General features: G+C 41.4%; 1 protein-coding gene across 5 annotated transcripts in view; it reads left to right on the forward strand.

Moving 5' to 3' along the window:
- Positions 1 to 25,309, forward strand: part of LOC136763404 (MAP7 domain-containing protein 1) — a 56,629-nt gene extending 31,320 nt beyond the window's left edge. For 2 of the 5 annotated variants that reach the window (XM_066717388.1, XM_066717389.1), the window contains 15 exons: positions 4,948 to 5,111; positions 6,472 to 6,580; positions 9,343 to 9,453; positions 12,759 to 12,881; positions 13,367 to 13,515; positions 13,737 to 13,867; positions 14,980 to 15,212; positions 15,862 to 16,141; positions 17,491 to 17,683; positions 18,870 to 18,974; positions 20,072 to 20,122; positions 20,254 to 20,326; positions 21,923 to 22,034; positions 22,865 to 23,100; positions 24,120 to 25,309. In XM_066717388.1, the coding sequence (XP_066573485.1) occupies positions 4,948 to 5,111; positions 6,472 to 6,580; positions 9,343 to 9,453; positions 12,759 to 12,881; positions 13,367 to 13,515; positions 13,737 to 13,867; positions 14,980 to 15,212; positions 15,862 to 16,141; positions 17,491 to 17,683; positions 18,870 to 18,974; positions 20,072 to 20,122; positions 20,254 to 20,326; positions 21,923 to 22,034; positions 22,865 to 23,100; positions 24,120 to 24,130 (2,081 nt within the window). In that variant the 3' untranslated portion in view covers positions 24,131 to 25,309. The remainder of the gene's footprint in view (positions 1 to 4,947; positions 5,112 to 6,471; positions 6,581 to 9,342; positions 9,454 to 12,758; positions 12,882 to 13,366; positions 13,516 to 13,736; positions 13,868 to 14,979; positions 15,213 to 15,861; positions 16,142 to 17,490; positions 17,684 to 18,869; positions 18,975 to 20,071; positions 20,123 to 20,253; positions 20,327 to 21,922; positions 22,035 to 22,864; positions 23,101 to 24,119) is intronic. The other 3 variants (XM_066717391.1, XM_066717392.1, XM_066717390.1) reach the window with 2 other exon arrangements.
- Positions 25,310 to 25,778: the final 469 nt, after the last annotated feature.

Genomic DNA, 25,778 nt, shown 5'->3' on the forward strand with positions numbered 1-25,778 from the left:
CAGCCAATTTCCCAGCAGCGCAAGGCCAGATAAATCAATGATGCACTGCACTTGATGTCGGAGGATGAGCGGGTCTTGGAATAGGCATGTGCCTTGTCGTCAAATGGAGAGAATCTTTTGTAGGAAGAGAATTGTGATTTATCCTGTTCATCACATAGCTTGCATGCATACCTTTCATATCTCCGCCTTTCTTTTCTCCTGTGATAAGGGAACCAGTCCCGGGTGCACTGTCCCCTTTTCTGCCTGTCTAGAACACAACTGGAACAACCTCGGCGGTATTTTCCTAAAGTAACCAACTTACTTTAAATTATTTGTACTCTGTGGTGATAATGGGATTTCGAATTTAGAGTCGAACTTCTGGACTACTGAATATATACATTTCTTTCTGCTTTTGTCTTTCTTTTTGTTAAAATATAGTGACAGTTATTATTCAGAGTGCTAAATGTAGACATTGTATAGATATAGTACAGCTGTCCTGTTTTCAGTTGTCAGAAAAACAAAAAATGTAAAAACAACATGTGCAAACCAATGCCCAGAGAATCTCCAGATTGCCCTCGATCAAACCACTATTTGGCGAATTTTAGGAAATAAATAAATTCTGTAGCACCGCCACGATCCGAGGCGAGGGAAAAATACTGCAATTAGTTGCGTATTGGTCTAAGAGAAAAGCCTTTCATTGCCGAGCAGATGGAGATAAGCTTGCTTTTAGTCCCTTTAGTACACTGCACTTAAGGAATATTACATACCGACTGTTCAGACTAAGGGGGTCATATTTACTCCTGGGACACAGGCATTAGACTGTCTCTCTGTGTGCAGCGTGGAGTCCCTCACCGAGAGGGTGAGAGACACAAAGTTTATTAACTGCACACAGGCCCTGGCAGTGCGAAGGCCGTCACGTTTGATATGAGGATCGACCCGCTACATGTGGACGACTTGTGATTAAGCCCCCCGGGAGCTGTGGTCCCTCGCACAGATTGGCCACAAGCTGTATTGTATTTCAAACACAATAACAGTGTTTCAGAAGTACGGGTATTATTCAACGCTGTATATGGAAGGGGTCTTGTTTCTTTTCTGGCGAGTACAAGATGAGGAAAGAGGCTTATGTTTTTAATCCTCTAATAAATACTTAAATACTTGGATAAAGTAAATAAAGTTATTCAGTATCTTCCTGAAAATATATCAGTCCATCCCCATCTCCCTTTTAAGGAGAAAAAACAAAATCACACCTTTTACAAGTCAGTGAAACAGACAACTGTAGTAATAGTTTATTAGTTGCCTCTTTAAAATGACACTGCAGTTATCTGCATTCCGAAGCATAAATCCTTAAAAGATCTCGTGTGACCTCATCATGTTGAGAGCTCTGAGGTCCACACTACTTGTCCTGGTGTGCAAGGAGCATGCAAGTAGAAGAAAAGAGCTTCTTTGGTTATCACTGGAAAACAACAATCCCCAATTGGATCTAATTACTTACACAGTTTTAGATCCGTCTGCACGAGGCTGTATTTCAATGAAATACAAGGGCCTGGCAGTGGCAGTGCTAATTTTGGGCTCCGTATCTAGACTGAGTTGCCCTCCTTTGGCATTCTTCAGAGGACTATAAATATTTGACGAGGCATGGGACTCCTCAGGACACAGTTCATGACTATTTAATGGCCTGTTAAAATCCACATGCTGTTGCGAGGCCATCTGCAGAGGTGAGCTGCATCAAGCCCACTATTTTTCTCAATCGTGGGAGAGCTGCTCCTCTTGTGTTGCATGGCACAAATTAAACCCAATTTCCAACACTACTGTAGCCCCCCATAACACTTCCTGCAGACACAACACTGCATTGTGCACTTTGGACCCTGACAGAACCGTCAACTTGGACCTGCATTCCTGTTTCAAGTCCACAACCCTCTTATTTTTGAGCTGTGTGCTCAACTTGGCATTCAAAAAACAGGGGTCTGTCTGTGAATGCTGGGAGAATTCGGTGTGACTAGCACACGTCTACAAGTACACATGAAATTAGAGCTTGTTTTTACTCATTATTGAGCTACTGAGACAATAGGAGAAGTTGTTGTTGGATATCAGGTTAGCTCAATGGGGGAATAAATGTCTGCCTGTGTGTGTGTATGAATGAATGAGAGCCAAGAGAGAGAGCGCTAGACGCTGATTCAGACATTCAGTTGATAGACGGCAGGTTGTCTCCCACACCCTGATTTCGTCCCATTTCAGTTCCTATGCAGCACAGACTACTCTTCCTTCAAGCCTCAAGTGGGAATCGAATCAAATTAGGACCAGAAAGAAATTAGGAGACGGCTTGCAGGGGAACCACCCATAGATCGTTACTGCCCCCGTGGAAAATCTAGAGTCATTAGGCTACACTAGAATAGTGGCTCTGACAGATTAGATGCAATTACTTATTTAATTAGTCTGGGCTCCTGACTTTGACTGCCATGCAACATTCATCATTTATTTTTCTAGCTGTGGCTGAACAGCAAGTCTGCTTTAAATGGTTACTTTCTCAGTAGTAGGTCTCTCTAAGATGGAGCTGTTGGCTGGTATCATACACTCGCATGTATTTTTTTGGTTTTCCATTTTTTTCTCAGTTTAATTTTCCTAATCCCAATCCAATCCCCCAATTTGGGATCTCTATTCTCTAGTGGGCTCTGCTCGTTTCTGTGACACTTTCTGTGCTAATGAAGGGGAAATTTCAAGGCCAGCTGCTTGTTCTTACCCCGGAAGGCGTCGTTTGCAGGACTAATGCAATTCTTAATGTTAACAGTTTCAATTCGGAGGCTCCCAGCAAACCGCAGTGGTTAACGTTGGGCAGACTCGGGCCAGCCCCAACATTAACTGGCCATGTGTGCCCCAGACCACTGGGAATCCTAGTCACAGCTGGCTAATGACATCGCTCAGATCCGAGCCACTGATGTCCAGACTGCAGGACTCAACCTGCACTCTTACCAGGGCTTTTATCTGCCGTGCTACACATGAGTACCAGTACTACATTACATTGAATTGTATCAGGTTACTGCTGCCTGTGAGAGAACACGCCAGCAAAGCCGATCAGAGGCATTTCAATAGACCACATTTTGGTTCAGGGATTTATTCCGTGACTGAGGAAAACAAAATGCACGCTTCATATTAAATTGGAAAGCCTTGAAATATTCACTCTGAATAACTGACATAGTAATATTGTCCCATTATATATTTTTTTGAGCTGCTTAGAAGATGTAACAAAACACTGTGGAACCAAGTGACTGCCTTTTTGTAATGTTGAGAATGCTGATAGAATTAGAACATTAAAATGATCTGTCCAGAAGCATTAGCTTAAATATATTATAATGCTTCTTAGTGCAATGTAAGTTTGTTCTTTTTTCCCCATAAGAGGAATGGGATATTATTTATATATATTCGTTTTTCACTAACACGGGAAGGTGAGAGAAAATGACAGTCCTTACACCGTTCTTTCTCCTCAGCTAGGCACACTTGAAGCAGGCTGCTGACATATTTATACCACAGGGAAATGCCTTTAGGCTGCTTCCAAGTGACATGAAAGATACATTGAGTGTTTAAAAGAAAATAATTTTTAAGGATATGATTATTGTATTTATATTTTTCATTGCTTGTATAGATCAGACATTAAATGTATAACAGCTGTAGATGTCTTACAACAGTTTCAAGTGTTTTTTTAGTACATAGAATTATGTATGTTAAACACAGATGGATTTTACACTTCGAGGAAATAGGACATTGTCTTAATAAACCTTATTGTAGATAGAGGATGTGTTTGATGTCCCAGGCTGTTTAAATCTGTTTACACGCAGAAGAAATGAAAACCTGAAAATGTCAAGAATATTTCAGATATATTTCTAGTGATTGTTTGCTTAGAGTTTGTCTCCCAATAAAAACAAGATGCAGACCATGAGGAATTACTTGAGCAGGTTTGTATCAAGCTGGAAAGTGAGAGTTGGTATTAAACTTTACAGCTCAGGATTACACCACATCCTTAACAAGTATTAATTTCTGCCTGTTCTTGGTGACTCTTCAAGAAGGGAAAAAGTACAGTACAAATATGCATTTCTTGACCTCAGTTTTATAATGTTTTCTTACTGCTTTCCCTTGAAGTGTGTAACATCTGGCCTCCATCTGATAGCACAGCATCAATAGCAGTCTGACAGTGCATTGTGGGTATAAGGAGAGGAGTAAACGCAATGGAAACAGGAAATTAGCCTGTGAGACACAGTGTCTCAGCACACAGGGGGCCTGTTACAGCATCAAAGGCATAGATGATGCTAAACACACTTTGAGTTTGTACAAAAAAAAAATAGATATATTTAATTTTGTATTATGTTCTACGCCACTAACAACTAAGATGTGCAAGCAATTAAGTCTCTTGGAGAACAATCCTGTTGTCTAGTGCAAATATGCTTCCCACACTACCATCTGCTTTAGACTGCTGCAACCATTTTTATTTTCCTCATTACTTTCTATGCATTTAAATACTGAAGTATAATTAGGGAAACTCATTTTCATAGATAAGCATTTGTTTTTCTATAGTAATTTGTGTGTTTCTTTGTGGTTGGCATGGGTTTGGTGTAGTCTGTTTTGTGTTGCATACTTCAATAATTTATTTACTTCAGTAGTTTATTTCTCACTGAAGATAGCATCGTCGGTGGAATTCTCCATCATGGCAAGTTATCACTGGCAAATGCAGAATGTTATTTAAGTGTTCCCGTGTTGTTTGTCAGAAGAGTTTAACGTATAAAGGCAAGGGGTTAAGCAGAACATTTTGGTGTCACCACAATGGTATGTGCTGTCTTGCCAAAATTCTGACTCGCAGCAGAGCATTGTGGTAGTTGTAGTCCTGGAGGTGCAAGTTAGAGCTCCCCCTTTCCAAAAAACAAACAAATCCAAGAAAGCAAACACAAAGCACACAGTATAATTGCTCTGGTGTTTCTCCAGCTGCCAAGAAGACACAATGGCTGGAGAAGGAGGAGAAAGCCAGACAACTGCGTGAGAAGCAGCTAGAGGATCGCAGAAAGAAGCTGGAAGAGCAGAGACTCAAGGCAGAAAAGCGAAGAGCTGCGCTGGAGGAGAGACAGCGGATCAAGCTGGAGAAAAACAAGGTGGGGAGAGGAGAACAGGAGGGAGGAACGATTGGTATTCTTTTAACCGACTGACAGCCATTTAAAACACCAGAGTGAAGCATGGCCCTGATATTCATTGGCCTCTTACTCAATTTTACAACCGTTTAAAATTATTGTTACAAGCCCAAGCAATGCAAGGTGATGCAATAAAAAATAAATACAACACTGGACCCGTATTAAATGAGACCTCCTCTTCTGCAAACAGGTTTTCCATTCGTGTCTGCTGTCTCTGCGAATAGATCCGAAGGCCTGGGCCTTGGGCATTTCCCCTGTGTGTGTCAGATTTCACAGCAGGATGGAAGTAGGGCAGTAAGAGATGAATTGAGACGACCTCTATGGGTCAGGACCTGTACATCCAGACTCACCACTCAGACCGACAGCCTCATTCTGGTTTCATCATTAAACTTCACTACACTGCCTCTATAAATAATTTCTCAATGTTTCAAGTTGCTTACCTAGGCAACCGCAAGGATAGTAAACAAATTGGACCCAAAAGCAATTATAATCATTGTAGCTTACTTTATAGATAGATTAAAAAAAAAACAAAAAAAACGCATGCATCTTGTCATAGGTTTTAGCATAGGAATTAAAACATCTTTCAATGGCTCCTTTATTCTCTGTGACTCAGTCCTTGAAGGAAAGGCTCACTGGAAGACACTTGGCATACTCGAATAATTTGCCTGTTGACACATATTCCATGCACATGTGCATAGAGAATTGTGTCCTAGCTTTGCCTCTTGGCATGCCCTGGGAATTCGAGGTGTGAATTGGTAGTTGCGGCGGGGTCCATTTTAGGAAAGGTTTGGCTTCCTTTTTGCTGCCACTTAATTTCCTCAGGAACTGTCACTTCCACCAGCAGTGTGTTTCATTCTGGTCAGCTTTTTGTTTAGTCAGGGCCTAGTTGGAGGGATTTCCCCTGGTGTTAGACGGATATTGTAATAGTAGATGAATTGTAAAATTATTACGAGCTTGTGAATCATGTTGAATTAGTCCTCGTGGACAAAGGATTAGAATATAATAGACTCTAATGGTAGCAACAGGGAGTGTATGATCCAATTCATGTATGTTTTAAAAAAAGACTTAATTCTGGTATACAGTAGTCTTGTGAAATCATTACAGTAGTAGTGAAAACAATGCATAGTAAACTATTAGAGATTGATTGAAAGGACAAATAGGTCGGATAGGTTAGTCACTGAGAGAATACCTTTAAATGACAGAAATTAGTCTGTCTCAGGGCTTATATTACATATAGCTGATGTAATGTGCCACATTCCAGCTTAGAGTGGTTTCCCTTGCTTTTTTGGCCCGTGCTGAGTGCCGTTGTTTTTGTGGCATTCAGGAGAGATATGAAGCTGCCATCCAGAGATCAGCGAAGAAGACATGGGCAGAAATCCGCAAACAGAGATGGTCCTGGGCAGGAGGCCTCAGCCAGAATTCACAGAGAGAAGGTGAGTGCCCCAATCAGGGATGTAGGCCTGTAGGCAAAATCAGCACAGTCTCACTGCAAATTTAGTTGTGCAGCAGAAAGCTTTAAAAATCAATGTGGTATCTGTTTAAAGATGGAGAAGTAACATATCATTAAGCTAGGACAAGTGTATAGGTTGTCAGCTGGCATTGTAAATCTTAAAATAAATCCTTCTGCCAATGTGGAGTACACCAACTTTCACTCATATTTGTTTATATGGTTTTGTGGATCATACAGAGTCATAGGGTATGAAAACAATATAAAATGTGATATTATTGAAACATGGATTATAAAAGCTATATACAGTATTTCTATATTAAATGCATATATTGTTTCTTTCCCTCATGTTTCAGACTGGGTGGGCTCAGTTTTTATTTTAATGTTTCTGTTCTGTGGTACTTGCATCCTGCCTTCACTGTGTAATCTCCAGAACAAATACCAAATTCTTCAGTTATGGTATATGATTTTTCTCGAAACTGCTTCTGAAATCATTATTTTGTCTTTGGGTGGTGTTGCTATGGTTGGCTTTGGTGTACTGGTGGCAGGTGGGGATACTTAAATGAACCCTTTTGATTTATAACAAAATCATTCTACGGAGTTCATTTCAAACCTTTGCTCTTCAGTGGATATTCATATTCTCAGTGCAGTGTGCTTTTTGTACTTTCAGTATGAAGAATAACATTTGCAATTGTAGAGTTGTAGTATTTTTTTAACATGCTTGTTTACATTGTAAAGCTTTTTCCAAGTGCCTTAGCGGCTTTATAATTAGCCGTTAATTGAACCACTTGCATATCAGAACAATATTCATTGTAAAGTAGGCTGAAACTCCTGTTCAGCAGAAAAGAGAAAGTAGAAGTTATTGCGTGTCCTTTGTATAAAATTAACAAAGAGGTGTGGGGATTTTGTTTCTATATAAGATACCTTTCTAAACCTGGAGCTGACAGTGAGAGGATTTTAATGGGGTTAGGGGTTATCTACCCAGGCTGAGGTCTCAGAAGCAGCCTTACCCTCAAGGCTGCTAAAAGTCTGAGCTTTGATCCTGTGAGAAAGTAGTATTGCATTTAACTGTTTTATTGGTGTCAGTGTCATGCCCAGGAAAAACAAAGGTCACTATGAATATACTGAGAAAAGAAGGTAATTATATACCAATGGCTCTATCCCAAGTAAAACAGGAGAGATTTAATTTCCCTTCTGTTGTTTCTCAGCTATATAATAGGGACAATGCCTTGTACCAATGGAGTAATTAAGAGAAGGCTAGAACTTTGTCTTCATTTCAATAGTACTGAATAAAAAAGGACTGAGAGTTAATGTACTAAAGTTAATGTATTGACAGCTTTCCCTGTATGATGGTGCTTTCTTTTCCCATGTCTAAGAATGTTGGGTGTTGACTGGCTAGACATGCTGAGACCTTGGAAGTGGGAAGGGAGCATAGGATCATGGGAAACCCCCCCTGGTGTATCCTAGACATCTCTGAACCAGAAAACCAAACACCCAACCACATTTGTTTTTTGCTTAAACAAAATCAGTTTGGTATTTTTCCAGTCTGTGGTTTATGTTACATATGCCTCCCTAAAAAGTTAAATTCAGTCCACAGGGCAGGTTTTATGGCAGTATTGTCTTCCAGTAAAGCTCTCATTGTTTCCTGGACCTACTCAATTCCCTAATATTAAATACCATAATATTCATTTAAAAGAGTAGGTGTTTGTCTTTTCTATCATTGTTCTTGAGAAAGGGGCCTCGAAGGGTTCGAATGTGAGTCTGGCCTATTGCAGCAGTAGGCCACAGGATGTCAGTATATCTTCAGTGTTAACAGGTTTTAAAGTCCGTCTCCTTTGGCTGGTTTTATATTACAGAGTTATCTGTCAGAAACATTCCTGCTTCCAGGGTGTTATGACAGATGTACTGAAACACTTCGAGAACTGATTATAATATCTGTGTTCCTAATATAGGAAGAGTTAAAGTGCAATTTGACTTCAACACAAACAGTGCATTTTTCTTGGGTGGAGGGGAGTAGAAACATGAGGATAGTTTTGACAGAGGAACTGTGCAAGTGTGATTTTTTGCATGCCTGTGTGGAGGCATTTTGGAGAACTGCTTGATAGACATTTTTTTGTTCAGTGATGAGAAAATGCCTCCCATTGAGACTCATGAGGAACATTTTCCCTTCTGATGGCTCATGTAATGCTGAGTGGCTGAGACTTATTCTAGTTCTGCAGATTTTCTTTTTAACCATGAAAAATCTTATTTCTTTCTTTGTCTTGGCTGTAGATAGTTTCTACTAATGTTGGTGAATTTTGGGGTTTTCTTTTTCCTTACTGGATGGTGTTAAAAATATGAAATATTTAAATTAAGCAGACTGTTTGGACCTACATTGATTATATTACAGGCTGAGAAAAGCCTGACGTTTTGATTTTTAATTTTGTTGTTTTCATTATTTGGTGGTGGTGTTGATGAGGGGGTTCTTTATTATAATTGCTAATAAGCTGGAATCTGCGTCAGGTCGGCAGCAACCTCTTCAGCACCGAGTCAACCATCATTCAAGAAAGGTGCGTTGTAAAAACCATGCGCAGAAAATGGAAGAAGGAAAAATAAAATGTTGCTGCACGCTTGCAAGGGTTTAAATGGGTTCAGGCCTTCTTCCTTTTTTTAGATAACCTTTCTGTTTTTCCGAGAGGGCAGGACTTATCCTTCTCTGGTGGAGTCCAGGCCTGCGTTGTGAACAGTGTTGTTTATACGTTTTCTCAGGTACAGGCAGATGTTCGGTGTCAGCAGTCAACCTTCCTAAACATGTGGATTCCGTTATAAACAAGAGGCTGTCCAAGTCCTCTGCCACCTTGTGGAATTCTCCGAACAGAAGTAAGAAACTTGCCTGGACCCTCCTGCTCATGTCAGTGTCACCAGACTTTCCAAACCCCTCCAGCCTTTATTTTATTATTATTTTCGCCTGCCTGGGCTCGTGGATAATCTCACTTCATTTTTTTATATTGTTTTTACCTTTCCCAGTTCGTCTTCAGATCCCCCTTGCATTGTGACATATATTTATTTTTTCCCCACATAATCCTTTATAATTGAAATTATATTTTAATCCTTTCCCTGCACATTTTCTGTTTATTTTTCCGTTTTCCCTCCCCGAGTCTGCATCGTGAATTTGTGGCGTCGGTGTTTGTCTCACTGCGGTAATGCAAGTGTGCCATCGTGGTGGGGGAAAGAGAGAAAAAACTAAGACAACTCATCTTCACTGGCTTACATTGGTGCCAACAGTAAGAGCAAGCTTGAAAATTTACCCGCTGTAGTGTGGTTGGCAGGTTAAAAAATATAATCATTAAATACTTATTACCTTTTGTATGATTTATTTGCATGTTTAACTCGGTTATTTAAATCTCTGACCCTGCAAAAAATAAAAAAGTTTAATTTTAGCGCATAATAACAAAATGAAGGCTTTGCCAGACTTCTGGAGTTGCTGTAACAGCTAGCCTTCCCTCCACTGCAGTAAAAATCTGCATCAGAGGAGTGAGAGGTTGCCCACATCTAGCCAGCAAGTGCGGTACCGTATTTAGGGCATAGGTTTTCCACCATGTTGCTTGGTAACCAGGTTAGCAACCTCTAAAACATATCACAATATTTCCAGTCTAAAATAAAACACAGCGCAGCTAGCCAGAAAAATGCCCTCTGGAAAACTGGCTCTTGTTAGGCGCATGTGCAATATAACTAACCAGGACTTCCCATTGATTTAAACAAACAGGTGCCTTTACCTCACAGGGCCTCTTAAGACTCCAGTTTAATTGCTAGTGGCTTTCCTGTACAGCAAAGCCTCCTGCAGTACTTGAAACAGCTCTCCCTATATTCTGAAGGCTGTATACTAGGTCAAGCTTCAGCTGATTGTTGGTGTTTTAAGGGCGGTGATTTTGTGTGTTTTGCAAGGTCAGCGCTTGAGGAAGAAAACAAATGGGGTCTGCCCTTCTTGAGGGAATGGGACCGATTAAGCTTTATCGATCACAGCACTTTATAATCTTGCCTTCGATGGAGTGCTGGTGATTCGGTACCTCCCCATTTGTCTGACTGTGCCAGACCTCTGCCCCGTGTTGTGGGATCCATAAAGATCGCAATGGGGCGTCAGAAGTGCAGAAAAAGCAGTTTTTGCATGTGTGGAATATTTCATAAATCCTGTATGCAATTCCTACTGAGTTTTATTCCCCCCCTTCTGATGTTAATTCTTGTGGGCAGATCTCGTACCTATCCATACTCATGGGTACTATAAAGTCATACCCATGGGCTGCTCATTAACACCACATATCAAAGACAATACAGGAAAGGTTAGTATTGTAGCTAAGGCTCAATTAATAACATGGTTGTGTACTGCATGGGTGACCTGCATCTGTATGAACAGAGTGTTGCACTACTAAAGGTTTTGAAGAATAATTCTCAGAAATATACTATGCAAACAAACCAGGAAGGATCCATAAGGTTGCATCTTAAAAGTACATGCATGTATGTATCAAGATGGAATTGATGATCCGAGAAAACAATTGAGCCCTTTTCTTGTTTAACGGTAAATTTGTGTTGGATAAGTAGGCCAAGCAGCTGCTGTTTTCCATTTTTGATTCCACAGCAGAATAAAACTAAAATATTTCTGCACTTCGGCATGCTTCTGCTGGCATCGTGTTTGAAGGTGACCCTTCAGCTAAAGGCTCCCCCTCCTTCTCTGTCATCTATTGTGCAGCTCCCAGACAGTGCTCTGCAGTAAGACTGTCCTTCTCTGGGAATTAGTATTCACTCAGTAGAGCTTCTTGTATTGACTTAAGAAAAGTATTTTCTAAGGAGATTTTCAGACCTAAAGACCAGCTTGTAGATCTGTGCCACCAGGAGTGACATTTGTCTGTTAAGCAGCTATTAATCAAGCGACCCGTCAGGAGGTACAGATTCCTGCTGATGGGTTTCTAATGTTCCATTTTTCTAATGTTCCATTTCCATTTCTTAATTAGGTTCCTTCTCCTCTTTGTGTCCGAACCCATCAGAAAAGCACATAGATCTTATTTGTATTTATTTCGTTATTTATCATTCAGTCAATGCATACATTAGGAAACAATCCTAACTGAGAGATTAGATATTACTCTGTATGGCAAAGCTGTTAGTGTTCAGCACGTTAATGGCTTCTAAAATAATCTTAATGCTTTTTTCCCCCCAATTGTTTTGGACTGTTTTTCTCAAACTCAGGAATGCCTATCAATAGCTTTGGGGGCCACGCTCCAGTGTCCCGAGAATTTTACAGAATTGAACTTTAACTAGTGCTAAATGTGTCCAATTGTTGCATTATCTATTGTTCATCTATTGTTCCTATTATGGCTGTCTGCTGCACTGTGGTTACCTCAGTATCCACGTAATTAAAAGGAAAGTTACGTATGTGAATATTGTTTGATCTTTATTATTATTATTATTATTATTATTATTATTATTATTATTATTATTATTATTGTGCTGCCTTACAAACATGCCCCGTTACATTCGCAAAGCACATTAATAAATAAATGAATCAGTGGGTGTTCTGTAAATGCTTCTGATAAATGCATTGCATGTGATTGTGGGATGGTCAGCATTCAGAGGTGCTCCTTTAGTAGGGATTGTTTGGGCAATGGACAGAATTCAATATCTGAAGCTTTTTCACTGCTCTCATTGCCGGTCAGAAACATCAGTTTGCTTTGTCTGGTTTCAGGCTCCAGACTGACCCATCACCGTAAGCACCTCAGTGTTATTGATGTTTTTTGTGTTTTTAAGTTCTCCCATGTACGTGCAAACAAAGAGTTCACTGTCTGGTGGTCTTATCTGTTTTCCCAATAGGGGCCTAGGTGTTCTTGGAGGTTAGCTTCTCTGTTAAAAAAAAACACACAGAAACCAGCAAACCCCAAATTTCACTTGACTTTCGGTCAAGTGCAGGGAAATTCTGGGACAGGGCTTTGTAGGGTAATAACATAGTGTAACCATCTGAAACATTCACAAGTTAGTCTAGCCTTGCTCAATAAACAAAGAAACATATTTTGTCCTCTATTTCTGGGTTCAGCACCACCAAAAGATGTCTACGTGACATGGGTTCTGTGTATGACAAACACAACTAAAGCACCAATCTCAAAACGATCCTGGGTACTAAATGTCGCGTGCCTCCTCAGCCCGCAGTCTGCAGCTCAGCCCCTGGGAGAGTAGCATTGTGGACCGCCTGATGACGCCCACCCTCTCTTTCCTGGCGCGGAGCCGCAGTGCCGCCACACTGCTGGGGAACGGCAAGGATGCCCGTGAGTCCGCCTGTCAGTCACACTCGCACGCACTCACACATGGCTTCTAATTATCAGTGCACCCCAGCAGGAAAGAAGCCGGGGTTGGAAGTGTCCTGGTACTCATTTAGATTACCCACTGTTTTATTTCCCAATAACAGCGAGGTAATTACAAACTCAAAAGAACACATTAGTCGTCATCTTAATGAGCCGTACTGTCTCCTGATGGGCCCTTATTATCTACATCATGAATTGTGAACTTTACTTATGTGTTTGAATCTTTTTATTTTATTAGCACAAGCTGAAGAAGGCAGACCTTGTCAATCTGATGAACATTTGCACACTTACACAGCTTCACTCTCCCAACCCATTAACACATTATTCACAGCATATCAACATATCCGATTTATCAAAAATCGCTAATCAAGTACTTACTAATAATAATCCCCATGGTAGTGAGGAGACCTCTGAGGGTTACTGACCTGCGGTGTCTATTTTCTGTGCAGTCTCGCCCCTGTGCCCTCGCTCGTCCTCAGCCAGCCCCCTCACACCCTGCAACAGCCACCGAGCTCACCACCACCGCTGCTCCGATCGCTGGAAAGTGTCCGCCAGCACCCCAGACATCACCCAGCGCCGACGCCGGGACTCCACACCGGTGAGTGACTGAATTCATCCCAGCATCCCCTTGTCACTGTGCTTGTTACAGACCTATTCCGTAACATACACCTTTCCTATAGTTTGTTTCACGAACCCCACCTTTACACCCAGATGCATGATCCCATTAATGGGTCTCCCTGGGTGTGCACAGTGAGTCTGTGAGCAACTGGTTAGGAATGCTGTTTCTGAACAGGGCTTCTCACTCTTTGTGTTTGAAAGATGGAGAAGAAGAAGAAAGAGAAGAAAGACAAAGAGCGAGAAAACGAAAAAGAGAAGAACGCCCTCACAAAAGAAAAAGTGTTGAAGAAGAGGCAGTCTTTGCCCAGTATTAAACACCGAACAGAGTCCAGGTGCAGTAGCACTCTTCTTTTGTCTAGTCTGTGTCATCTTTGCAAAGGTATACACTCCTTCACAGAAAGTAAGGCAATCTCAGTCAGTATTGACTGGAATCTTTACAGCTTTCCTCCAGGTGAAAAGTTCCTTTAGTTTGATGGACAGTATCTGAAAATGAAATGGATAACCAAATAACACTGTTTCAAATGAAGGGTTTGAATACTTACAGCTATACCTTTATATTTTATCAACCCTAAATGTTTGTGTTGAAGGTATTCCTGGCATGTAATCAAGGAAGACTTGAGCAGAACCAGAAATCTTGGTAACATCACACACTGCAGGCTAGCTTTATCACCCTCTTTTTTTATTATTTGTTTGTTCCTCCTGTTTGAGCCGAGCCGAGCCAAGGTGTTAACTGCAGCTGGCTGTGCTCCCTGTTCTGTATTTATTTCCAGGTGCTTAGCTCTGAATCAAGATAGATGAAATATCAGCTTGTCTTAAGGATTTGTGCAGTGACTCCACAAAGGTACCATTCTATAGAGTGGTACATTTTCTGTGTTGTTTTATGTTCCAGCAAAGAGGGATGTAAACAATGGTCTGTAGTGGAAGTTTTATTTGTGAGATACAGATTCAAACAAACGCACACATTTTTTTGATTGCTCCTTCCCAGCTGGAAGTCCTAGAAATGAAAGCCAATGGTGTTCATTTTCTTTTCCCATTAACTTTCATAATCTGCCATCTTTAGTTTAGTGTTCGGAATACAGAGAGGAAGAGTCTCGCTCGTAAAGAGGCACCCGTTTCCCTTAACTGATCTTTACTGCCTGCATCACACTACCAAATAATAATAATTACCAAATAATAAACCTGAACAGTGATTATTTGCTTTCTGTTTTGCAGTATTTTGGGCTACAATAGGGGGTTAATAATGTCCTGTTGACATTCCTTAGTAAAAGCTAATTTTGAAACAATATCTGATATTGTGACACATCTGTCCTGCCTGACCTCTAGTCCCTCGTTCATCTGGGCGCTTCGGGCACTTGCACTGCGGGTTGTTCGGTGTATGTGCTGTGGGCTGCTGTGAGTGACCGCTCCGGTGTGATATTAAATCAGTGACCGTGTTCTTTAACAGTCCATTGCCCAAGAACCGTCCCTCGTCCCCGGCACCCCCGAAGGCACGGCCTGCCTCCCCGAACCCAGCAGTGGCCCCCAAACCCCCCTCCCCGCGTGCCCCCCCAACTGTACCTAAGCTCCGCACTAAGAGATCGAAGACCCCGGCCCGGGCAGAGCAGCGCACAGCCTCGCCCATTGCTGTGGACAAGATGAGAGAGGCGAGGCGGCCAGCTACGCCGGACGAGAACAGAGGTAACATCTGCAGTCACTGTTTTGTGCTCGGGCCTATTTGTTTTTATCAATCTATTGTTTCCATTTAACCAAAATGTAATAATTGTTGTGTTTTTGAATCGCTGTTTCTCCAGTTTGAGAGTATAATTAAACACTTGCAAAAGCTCAGCAATGTTTACAGCACTAGAGCATAATTAGCATCTTAACAACATCTCTATGTAAATTAATTTGGCACTGTTATTCGGGGGAACACAAACTAGCAGCTCTAGTGTGTCACATAACACATCTATGGAAATACCATATTTTACACCATATATTAATTGCAGTAATCAAATAATTGCAGAAGCTGTTTTTATCTGTTGCTCAATTCCCTTTAAGGTATATTTTTCTAATTCATATTTATCCTTATTCTGAAATTATCTGAATGATTAGTCAGAAACTGAAACTCGGGCACATTTAAGAATTCTATATTTTCTTTATAGATTGTAAACATCTCTCCAAATGTATTTTATTTTTGCATTCTTGTGGTTTTCAGACCACAGTGTAAATACCGACAGATTTTCAGTTTAATTTAAAGGCGGCAGTGCAGTGTGGGTAGGGCCTGTAGTAGTGGCACCCCACACAGACAACAAGAGATGCATTGTTTTGCGTTCTCTCTTGGGTCTCCCAGGCTCAACCATTGTCCCAGCCATTATTGTGTCCTCGGCTCCGGCAACGCCCCCTTCTTTGGCTGCACCATTCACAGCTCCCACCCCCTCTTCCTGCTCTGCCTCAGCCCCAGAGCAAACCCCGCCTGCGGCTGTCCCCGCGAGTGCTCCTGCCAGCAAGCCCATGGCCGGCACCAACGACCCCGAGGAGGCTGCCAGGATCCTGGCCGAGAAACGCAAGCAGGCCCGGGAGCAGAGGGAGCGAGAGGAGCAGGAGAAAAGAGAACAGGAGGAGAGAGACAGGTCAGTGAGTTCACCTCCAAGCGGGTGCTTCTCTTTCAGGGAATGCTTAATGGCAGTACCGGGCTCGGGGATTTGCTCACAATGACAACTGCAGAGGCTTTTGTCTAGTGTCATGCAACAGTCCTTTATGGCTCCTTTTTCTTTATTTTTTTTGCATGATGTAGTAGGTTTTTTTTGTATCTGATGGTGATGCAACAATAGGATATAAGAACATTATTTATTCAAGGTTGTGCATTTTGGGTTTTTCATCTTTGGCCGTGAGGCTGCATAAGAGCAATCGATGATGAAAGGAGAGAGCAACAATAATCATCCCTGTGGGTTATTGATTCTAACCTCAAATTACCCTTTTAGTTAATCCCTGGGGATTCGTGTAGCATCTTGTGCATTCAGCACTTCTGACTTTGACAAAATGCTTGAGTAATTTCAGTGTGAGCCTGCAATGTGATGAAAGATTCAATTGCTTCAAAATAAAAACAAGAGTGGGTGATTTGGCATGGTTGTATTCTGTATGACTGTTTTTGCTATCATTGAGCTAAATCGGGCCTGAAAATGAACTAAAAGACCTTTATATGGTAAATGAATGATTTGAGCGTCGGTAGATCTTCATAAACTGGAAATTATTATTTTTATAGAGTAATGACATTCCATTCCTCTATTTTCATGCCTGAGACAAATATTTGAAAGATTATCTGGCTCATATCTTTTATATTTTTACACTAAATTAGAGATTTCCTATGAATAAACAACTCCAGCTCAGGCATTTAGCCTAAGAAAGGTTTCAATTAAGCTAGAATCAACTGTGTCTCCAGTGAAGCAGCATATTAGTTTAGGCTGTCATTGTGATGAACAGTTTCAGCTCAGATTTTTAGGATGCTACAGGTAATTCTGGGTAACTCCCCCAATGGTATAGCAATTCACTCCGTCCAGGGCTTTGAATCTCCAGTGAGTTGTGCCATCAGTGATCATTTCTGCATTTATTAAATATCACAAGATCATTTCCCCTTGAATTCGCTTGTGATGTTGTGAATCACAGGTGTGACTCAATTGCAGTGGATTTCTCTTTAGCCAAAGTCAGCGCTTGAAACTCGTAAACAAGTAACGGTTATGTAAAGAAATGAGCTAATCTGCGAAGGACTGCGTGCCTGGAACACAATCTGTTTATCCTGGGCCTGTTCCAGAGCGTCGAAAAGGCTGAGAAAAAAATCATCAACATCAGGACGTGGGAAAAGGGTACCGAAGAAAAGAAAACAGAATGGCTCTGGAGTGGGCAGTTTCTGGGGGTGTGGGGGGGGGGGTTTCTGTCCGTCTCGCTCTGGAATTTGGCGTCTTAACTGGGCTGTCGTCCACAGGGTCCTGCGAGAGGAGCGGGCAGTGAGGCAGGCGGAGGAGAGGAAGCAGCGTGAGGCCGAGGCCCAGAGGCTGGCAGAGGAGCGCAAGCAGCAGGAGGAGGTGCAGCGGCAGGAGGACGAGGCCCGGCAGCAGAGGGAGGCAGAGGAGAAGGCCCGGGCCGAACAGGAGGAGAATGAGCGGCTCCAGAGACAGGTGGGGGGGTCTCTTCACTCAATGATGTTTCTGGCAACAGTTCTTTAATCTTAATGATTATCCCTGCTTCTGTTGAGTCTTTTGTCTTCTGTTTCTCTTGTCCGATCATCTTTGATTGATGCCGGTAGCCCTGAGGATGGGGGGTGGGGGGGACCTATGTGAGTTTAATGAAGTGTTATTTTTTTTATGTTTAATTGCACTCTCAAGGTTAAAGGTTGTGATGAAAGCAACCCGAGTGATGGAGATCGAAGGGTGCTTGTTCAGCTTGTTTGACTTCCTTTCACTGGAGAAATTATAGAAAGATCACGGATGATCAGAAACCCTCAAATTTAGCCAATATACCATTCAGATTTAGAATTGGCTCTTTTTGCAGAAACAAATTTAGTTTTTAAACCAATTACTTTAGTTCACCTTTTAGTAAAGAGGTAATGTAGCCTCTCAGCCCTGATCTCATTAATGTACTTAATGATGTTCATGTACAATATTGGTTTTATTTCTGCTCTGTTGTTTTTGATGTGGATCACTGATTGGTCACCTGGCTTAGACTGTGGTTATGGAGCTGCAGTGCTGAATTGTGGTGCAGAATGCATAACTGTAGGCAAATCAGATGACCATTTTTACATGCCTGTTGGTTGGCATTGCTTAAAACAGCTGCAATTCATTACCCAGGCAGACTGCAAACAAAATGTTAAAGCAAAACACCCTGAAACATGCCAAACCTGGCAAGTATTTTTATTTTTTTATTCTGCTGTCTGTGGGCGGCTTGTTCATATTATGAACTGTGTAATTTGAGTTGATCTGCCACTGATTTTTTGTTTTTGTTTTCCTTTTATGGCACATTGAATAGTGCTCCAGTGCTGCCACCTAGTGGAGAACTAGAATTTCATTTCTGATGGTCTGAAAATCGAATCGAGCCACTGCTTTCATTTATTAAATAATAATGTCAAGTGTCTAAGTCATGTTATGTGTAGAGAAACAATACATCCAAATCTATAATTATACCCTAATTGTGAGCTCTTAAGCAGCCCACTAGTACTTGAAGTTCAATATTTTGTCACAGTACTGTTTTTTACATTTTTATAGCCAGTATTGGGTGCCCTGATCACCACTGTCTGGAGATGGACAGAGCTGCTGCTCAGGGGTCAGGAGAGGTGCAGATGTGACTGTTTGTGTTACTTTGTTGCAGAGAGACGAGGCGGAGGCGAAGGCCCGAGAGGAGGCAGAGAGGCAGCGCCTGGAGCGAGAGAAACACTTCCAGAAGGAAGAGCAGGAGCGTCTGGAGAGGAAGAAGGTAATGAAGACATTTAATAAGTGAAATCCCTGAAAAATAATCCACTCTTATTTAGGGCACTATTGGTTCTAGGCATCATTGCGCAAATACCTTACTGTTGGCTGGAGTTGTGTTGCATGGACCCCCCACCTCCCCCTTTCATCTGACAGCCAATCAATAACTTAGATTTGTGTTAACCAACCCTGTCAAAACAGACAGACACTTTAAACCTCAATTAAATGAAATGGTCAAAGGCATTGTGTCATAAGAATCGAGAATAACCAGCTCTCAAACTGCTTATGTTCCTTTATCAATAATATGAAGTTAAACAATACACAATAAGGTTCCCTCCCTGTTCTGTTGAACAATAAGCCTCTGAATTACATCAGAGCCGAATGTGAAACGTCTTCACGTACAACGGCCTCTCAGGAATGAGGAATTATATTACGCTAATAGGCGGTACCGTGAAATAAATAATTACAGATCATCTCCGTAAAAGGACAGCGGCTGTGAATAGTGATTTTGGTAGGTCTCTGGGATTTTGGATTTCTGCTTATCTCCGGAGAAAAAGGCTATTGTTCAGTGTATTATGCTGTCTTTCAATGTAATAAAATGCCCTTATCAAGTCTTTCCAGTTCTGCTAGGAAAAGTGGAGCTGCTCTGTGCTTCCCGTGCTGAGCTTCAATAGGATTATTCTGCTGGAACAGCACGCACCCTTTCAAAGGCCCAGTTTATCAGTCACCCACGCCCCCTCCTCTGTAAACCTTACAAAGCAAGCTGAAACCCCAGCGTTTAGCTTCCCTGTACCTGCTGCTGCTCAAAGTGTTTGCTATGAACCAGCATTTCATACATCACTGTGGCTCTGTATTGCTTAAAAGGAAAACAAATTTGCCCTGATATTTACTTGAAAGCATCTGCACTTCTTACAAATAAGTCAAAAACACATCTGAAGAGACGCACATAAAAAAGATGGATTTGATTTGATTTTGCTTCTTGTTTTATCTCCAGATATTAAATACAGCCTTTGCTTACACAGTTCAATTGTTTCTCATCGCATGTGAGACTTCTGGGTAAAATGTCTTCCAGGCTTGTCTGACTGTTTCTTATTGTCTTTTCAGCGCTTAGAAGAGATTATGAAAAGAACACGAAAAACAGATGGTGGAGACAAGGTACAATAGAATATCTCAATCATTTCTCAGCTTCCTTTACATGCTGTTTGTTATTATTATAATTATAATTTTAAATACATATACAAAGGATGTTTCAAAAGCTTAACCATTACTTTTCTCTCGCATTGCAGAAAGATGCAAAGTCTTCCTCTCCGGCACAAGTAAACGGCAAAGATGCCAAACCGGATCCTGAGAGCAAGAAGGGTAAGATGAGTGGGGCGCCACACACCTCTGGGTCCCCTTTCTGTTTCTCCCCTGCAGTCGACTCAGTCCTGTGCTTTGGGTTTCAGTATGAGGGACATTTGTACTCTCTGTGGTATGAATGGTCCATTTTCCACGACTGTCAACACAGGGCATCCCCATGGCCTTGCTACCATAATCTTTCTCTTGGTCAGAGTGAGCCTGCCAGCCACTCTGTTAGTGTTTTTAATATTTTTACGAGAAGAAGAGAATATCCAACTTAAAATGGTTAACTATCTATTTAATCTAGACAGATATGTGGCTGTTTTGTTGGCAAAGATTGAAACTTCTGTTCTCTTGAGTCAGTGAGGGAATTTCTAAGCAGTAGGCTATTCCTGCCCGGCTTCTCCTTTCTTATAAAACACCTTCATATGGCAACTCTAGCTGCCACCGTTGTGCAGTATACTGGCTGTGGTTTTCATTGTGTCATTTAAAATAAGTCTGTTGGGCTTGTGCTGAAGAAGTTATTGATTACATAAAGGTTAAGCAGGTATTTAACCATTCCACATACGTTTTCTTTCATTTGATCAATTGTAGCAAAGCACAAGGGTGGCTTTTTATAGAAACGGACACTGCTGCAATATTGATTTGTTTTGTATAAACAGGCGAGTGAATACAGTGCCTCTGTCTTGTCAGAGAAATGAACACAGAAGATGCCAATACTTGTGCAACCTCACTCCTGTCGGTGCTTAGCAGGCACCCAAACAGGATACTGATGGTAAAATGTACAGACTTAAAACAGGATGCCACGCTAGACTGACGTGCTTTTTTGTATGTAATGAGTTTTTCAAACATTCAGTTTCTAATTTGGAACAGTCGGTGCTCGTTAACTGGAGCATCATGCCAAATGGTACATGAGGCCGCTTCATTGCTCTTATGTGTGGGGCTACTATCCCGGCAGAATAGAGCCGGGGATGAACAGGGTGTAGAATGATACCATGTGCACAGAAGGGAAGGCAAGTCAGGATGATGTGGCAGCCCATGCAAGCCAGACTATGAAGCAAGTTTGATGTGGTATCCAGTCCTGGAACTGGCATGCGTCTCTCTCTAATAAAGTCCTTTGAGTGGCCCACATTTTAAACATCCTGACCACAGCTTTAGGCAACACTGAAAACTTCATAACTAAAAACAAAATGTCAGGCTAGAAATGGAAGAAAGGGAGGAAACAAATAGTGCACAGTGACTCAGAGAGATTTTCTCAGTGATGAATGCAGTTTGACTAGCACGTCTGCTTGGAATGATTCATCCGAGATGTCCTTACACAAGGGATGTTCAGAAATCAGCCTTTTTTTAAACCACTTCTTAGGGTTCTGTCTACAAGCATTTCATTGTGATTTCTTTGAAGCACTGAGAGATTATAAGCTTTGTGTGTGAACTTCCTCTTGACCTATGCTATGGTTGTCATTTGCATTTATTTATTTATTTATTTTAGGGGGTGGGTGGTGTTGCATGCTTGTGATAAGGTTGGAACTTCAGGCTGGAATGAAAACTGTGATTTTGGGGTAGAATCAAGCAGGAGTTGTAAAGAATACCCCCTGAATGTCTACATTTATCCTCCAGGGTCAACTAACTCCCAGCAAGCCCTGGGCTCCATGATGTCCAACAAGGAGGTAGAGGAGGCCCAATCACAAAGCAGCATGAAAGACAGGCCAGGGGAACAGACCACTCTGAGGTAAATGGGGAGACTGTCCTTTTGCCTTCGATATTGGCTTGGGTGCGGGGTGGCAGTCCAATGTTTTCTGGAGTTCCAGATTATTATTATTATTTTTATTTCTTGGCAGACGCCCTTATCCAGGGTGACTTACAACATAAGTGCAATACAAAGTGCAGAAATACAGTTAAGTACAAGGCACAAGTACATTACAAATTCAAATTTACATTAAACAAAGCAATTTCAATTTTTAACTTCCAATTCCAATTCCAAGTACAGTAAGTGAGGTCATACATCCTGGAAAGTAAAGCTAAGTGCCGTCAAGATGTAAGGTACAGTCAAGGGTTACGGGAAAGGGAGCAAGGGGGAAAACAATCAATCAATAATGCAAGAAGCATGATAAAATGCTATGAAGTGCTATCTAACAGGGATTAAAAGGACGAATAGTACTGTCTGAAAAGATGCGTCTTGAGTAAGACACTTAAGATGCTTCAGTGTAAACAAAGAAATACTTGCCTATTTCTTTTCTCCCTCCAAATGATTATAGTGATACCAGTTTGGCTGTTCTGTTTCAAGGTTATGGAAATGCACGATCACTACCATGTGTAACTTTTAGCTTGCGAAATGTGCTCTCTTGTATAATTATTTTCAGCTCATAGCAAGAAGAACTCAAGGTTTCAAATGTGAATGGTTTAGTTCCCACAGTCACAGTTCAAACATTATGAATAATAAAAAAATAAAGTAGTTCCCTGGGGTGTTGCTGTTGTTTTTAGTTTTTCTTTCTAATTATTTTTTCCTTGCCTGAAGAGCCGTTTCCTAACTTAGGCCTGTATCCCCCATCTCTCCCTCAGCCTCCCAGTGAAGGAATCCCTTCCCGTGGTGAACGGCGTGCAGACCGCCAAACACGAAAATGGCCTGTCTGCCAAGGGGGAGGGCACAGACTTTGAGGAGATCATTGAGCTGGCCAATCACAGCGGCAGCAACAACGGAGGGCGGGAAAAATCAGAGAGTGAGCCAATCCTGGCCTTTGAGTCGGAGGAACCCTTCCTGAAAAAGGCCAGTTCCCTGAAGACCCAACACGTCGCAGGTATTGGGGCCCAGTGTCATTGACTTCCTGAGGAAAATGTGCTCCCAGTTTTCTAAGAAGAATGGCAGAGACAAAGAGAAGGGAATTGGATTAGAATTAGATTTTGTCCGCATTTTAGCCATTTGTGAATTGCAATTTGAATTTATATCCATTACAACTGCATTACGTATCACTGTGTCACACAATCTCTCTGTAAAGTTGCTTTCCTCCATTAGTTCTGGATATATAGTGGTGCATGTCAATTATGAAGGTCTTTCATCTGCTATGGTCTCTATTATGGGATTGACAGTGAAAAGGGGGATATTCTCTATACAGCAATAGCAGTGTTAGCATAACAGCACCAGTCAGTCAACCTGCCCTGGCACTTGGTGGTCCCTCCGAGAAACAGGATCCTGCCCCAGTAATGCCGTCCCAGGCTGGTGGAGACTTTTAAGTGTGTAATCACAGCGGCCTCATCCCCTCGTGGCAGCCAAGGCACTCTTCACCTGTCACTGCTGAAGACGGGCCTGTGATTAATCATCTGCAAAGTAAATGCGAGATGAGGCTGCAAGATAAGAGCCCTCGTAAAATGTATTTATACTGCAGGAGCACAGGTTTCAAATCTGCAGGCAGAAGGGGGGGTGATTCAGTTCGAGCAAATCACTCAGCACATATTTCTGTGACTGTCTTTGTTGCACTACCTCTGCTACTCCATGGCAACCTCACTTCACACGCGCTTTATGATGTGCACATATATATGAGGAATTAAGTCCTGTGAAGAAAATCCATAAAAAGCAAGTTACTGGACATTTGGAGCGCAGATTGCTCCCGAATTCAAACTCCATTCTCTTCATGAAAGATGAACCTGCCTTTGTGTTATAAAGCAAATGCACTGAAAACAAATGGGTGTGAAAAGACTATAATGTGAAATCGGTAATGTTTGAGTTGTTTATGAAGGGCCGAAACGATAATGGCTCCGAATTGTTGTGCTATTGTGTATGCATTTTAATTATTTATTATTTGTTTCTTTTATTTTTTAGAAGTCCTCTGAGAAGGAGATGATGGGAGATGTTCACCACTGGATGGACAGACTTAATGACCACAGCACAGCTTAGAACGAGAACTGTGCCAAATAAAGATTGACTGCTTTTTAGATTAATAGAAATAAAAACAAGACAAACAAAATATACACATGAAAAAAAAGGAAGAAAACATAACAGCAATGACTTCATCGAAGAAATAATTAACTCTGGAAACAAGCAAGAGAAAAAAAAATGAAAATGTTTATTCACATCTTCTTCACTTGCGATTATGGTGCAACAGTGTTACATTGTACTTTTGAAATGAGTCTCTCACGCAGTTTTTAACATGCACCTTAAAAGACTGACAGCTTAATTCATTGTAGGAATACAGACCACAACACCATATTTGACATTATTATTATTATTATTATTATTATTATTATTATTATTATTATTATGAGTTGGACAAAGAAGTGTGTTGGTTATTTTTGTCTTTAATAATTTAGTTATTTAACTTGAAAAATGTAAGCAACTACTGGGTACAGTGTATGTGAATAATGTAAATAAACCTCACAGTGTTGCACCAGGTTGCGTTGGTGGGCCCTGTGTAATAAAGGTTTATAAAAGGGAGCCCAGAGTCTGCTTTGATTATAGGGGAGTACATCTCAAGCGAGTGTGCTTTCAGAAAGACCTTTCGTTGAACTTTTTCTGGAAAGGAGTGGGGGTGGGATAAGTATTTATTTGAAAGCTGGAAAATAAGTTGATCTCATGACTGTTATCTGTAATTTGCTCTCCTCGGGATAACAACTATCATCATTTGGAGCCTGGTGAAACATTCTTTTTCTACAGTTGGCATCTCTGGAACGACGCACGAAAAGCCTGCGAATCCTGACGATGAGTTTGTAAATGCAGGCCAAGCCTTTGGTCGCAAACTGTGCTGATATCCACACAGACATCCTTGTGGATGGCCTTCTGCATTTTCATGTGGTAGATTAATTTCTTGGGGGCCTGCCAAATTCAAAGTCAGATGGAAATCGGAAAATATGACTAACAAGCTACAAAGATATCATAATGAAACTTTCATCTTTTTTATTTTTATATGTAAAGTTTGCATAGAAGGTTAAAGAGTTGTTTGAGACTGTAGTAGAATTTATGTTTTTTGCATCCCAGTTTCTGTTCTGTTGCAATTAAAGCTGCTTATGACGGTTGATAGTAGGTGTATATGTGCCTTTTGCAGAACTGTGTTTATCAAAGCCTTTCTTATTCTGAGTAACGGTTTAAGCCAAGATGGGCAGATTCTCCCCTTTACCTTACTTCTGTCTATCGGTCCGGTGCACAGCTTATTATTTGCATTTGGATCTGATACTTCAGTGGTGCTGTCACAGTTTCTTCAACGTTGTTTCTGTGGGCACGTGCATTCCTCAGTTTTCCTACCTGTGTTGGCATGCCTCTTTCACTTGGTTTGCTCACGTGGACCTTGACCCACGTGAGCAATGTTGAGTCGGCGAAACTTCCAAAGTCTCGGGGAAAATTGCAAATCATATCCCAACACTGGTACACCACTTTTGTGGGAGTCGTACAAATTTACCTAACCCCGTGGTCACCAGTATGTGGGGGGTTTTCCCCCCCTAAAAGAAGAGATGAGTATTTTGTTACAGGATGCCAAGCAGTTTCTAG

Source organism: Amia ocellicauda, chromosome 11 (assembly GCF_036373705.1).
Source record: "Amia ocellicauda isolate fAmiCal2 chromosome 11, fAmiCal2.hap1, whole genome shotgun sequence".
Taxonomy (NCBI): domain Eukaryota; kingdom Metazoa; phylum Chordata; class Actinopteri; order Amiiformes; family Amiidae; genus Amia; species Amia ocellicauda.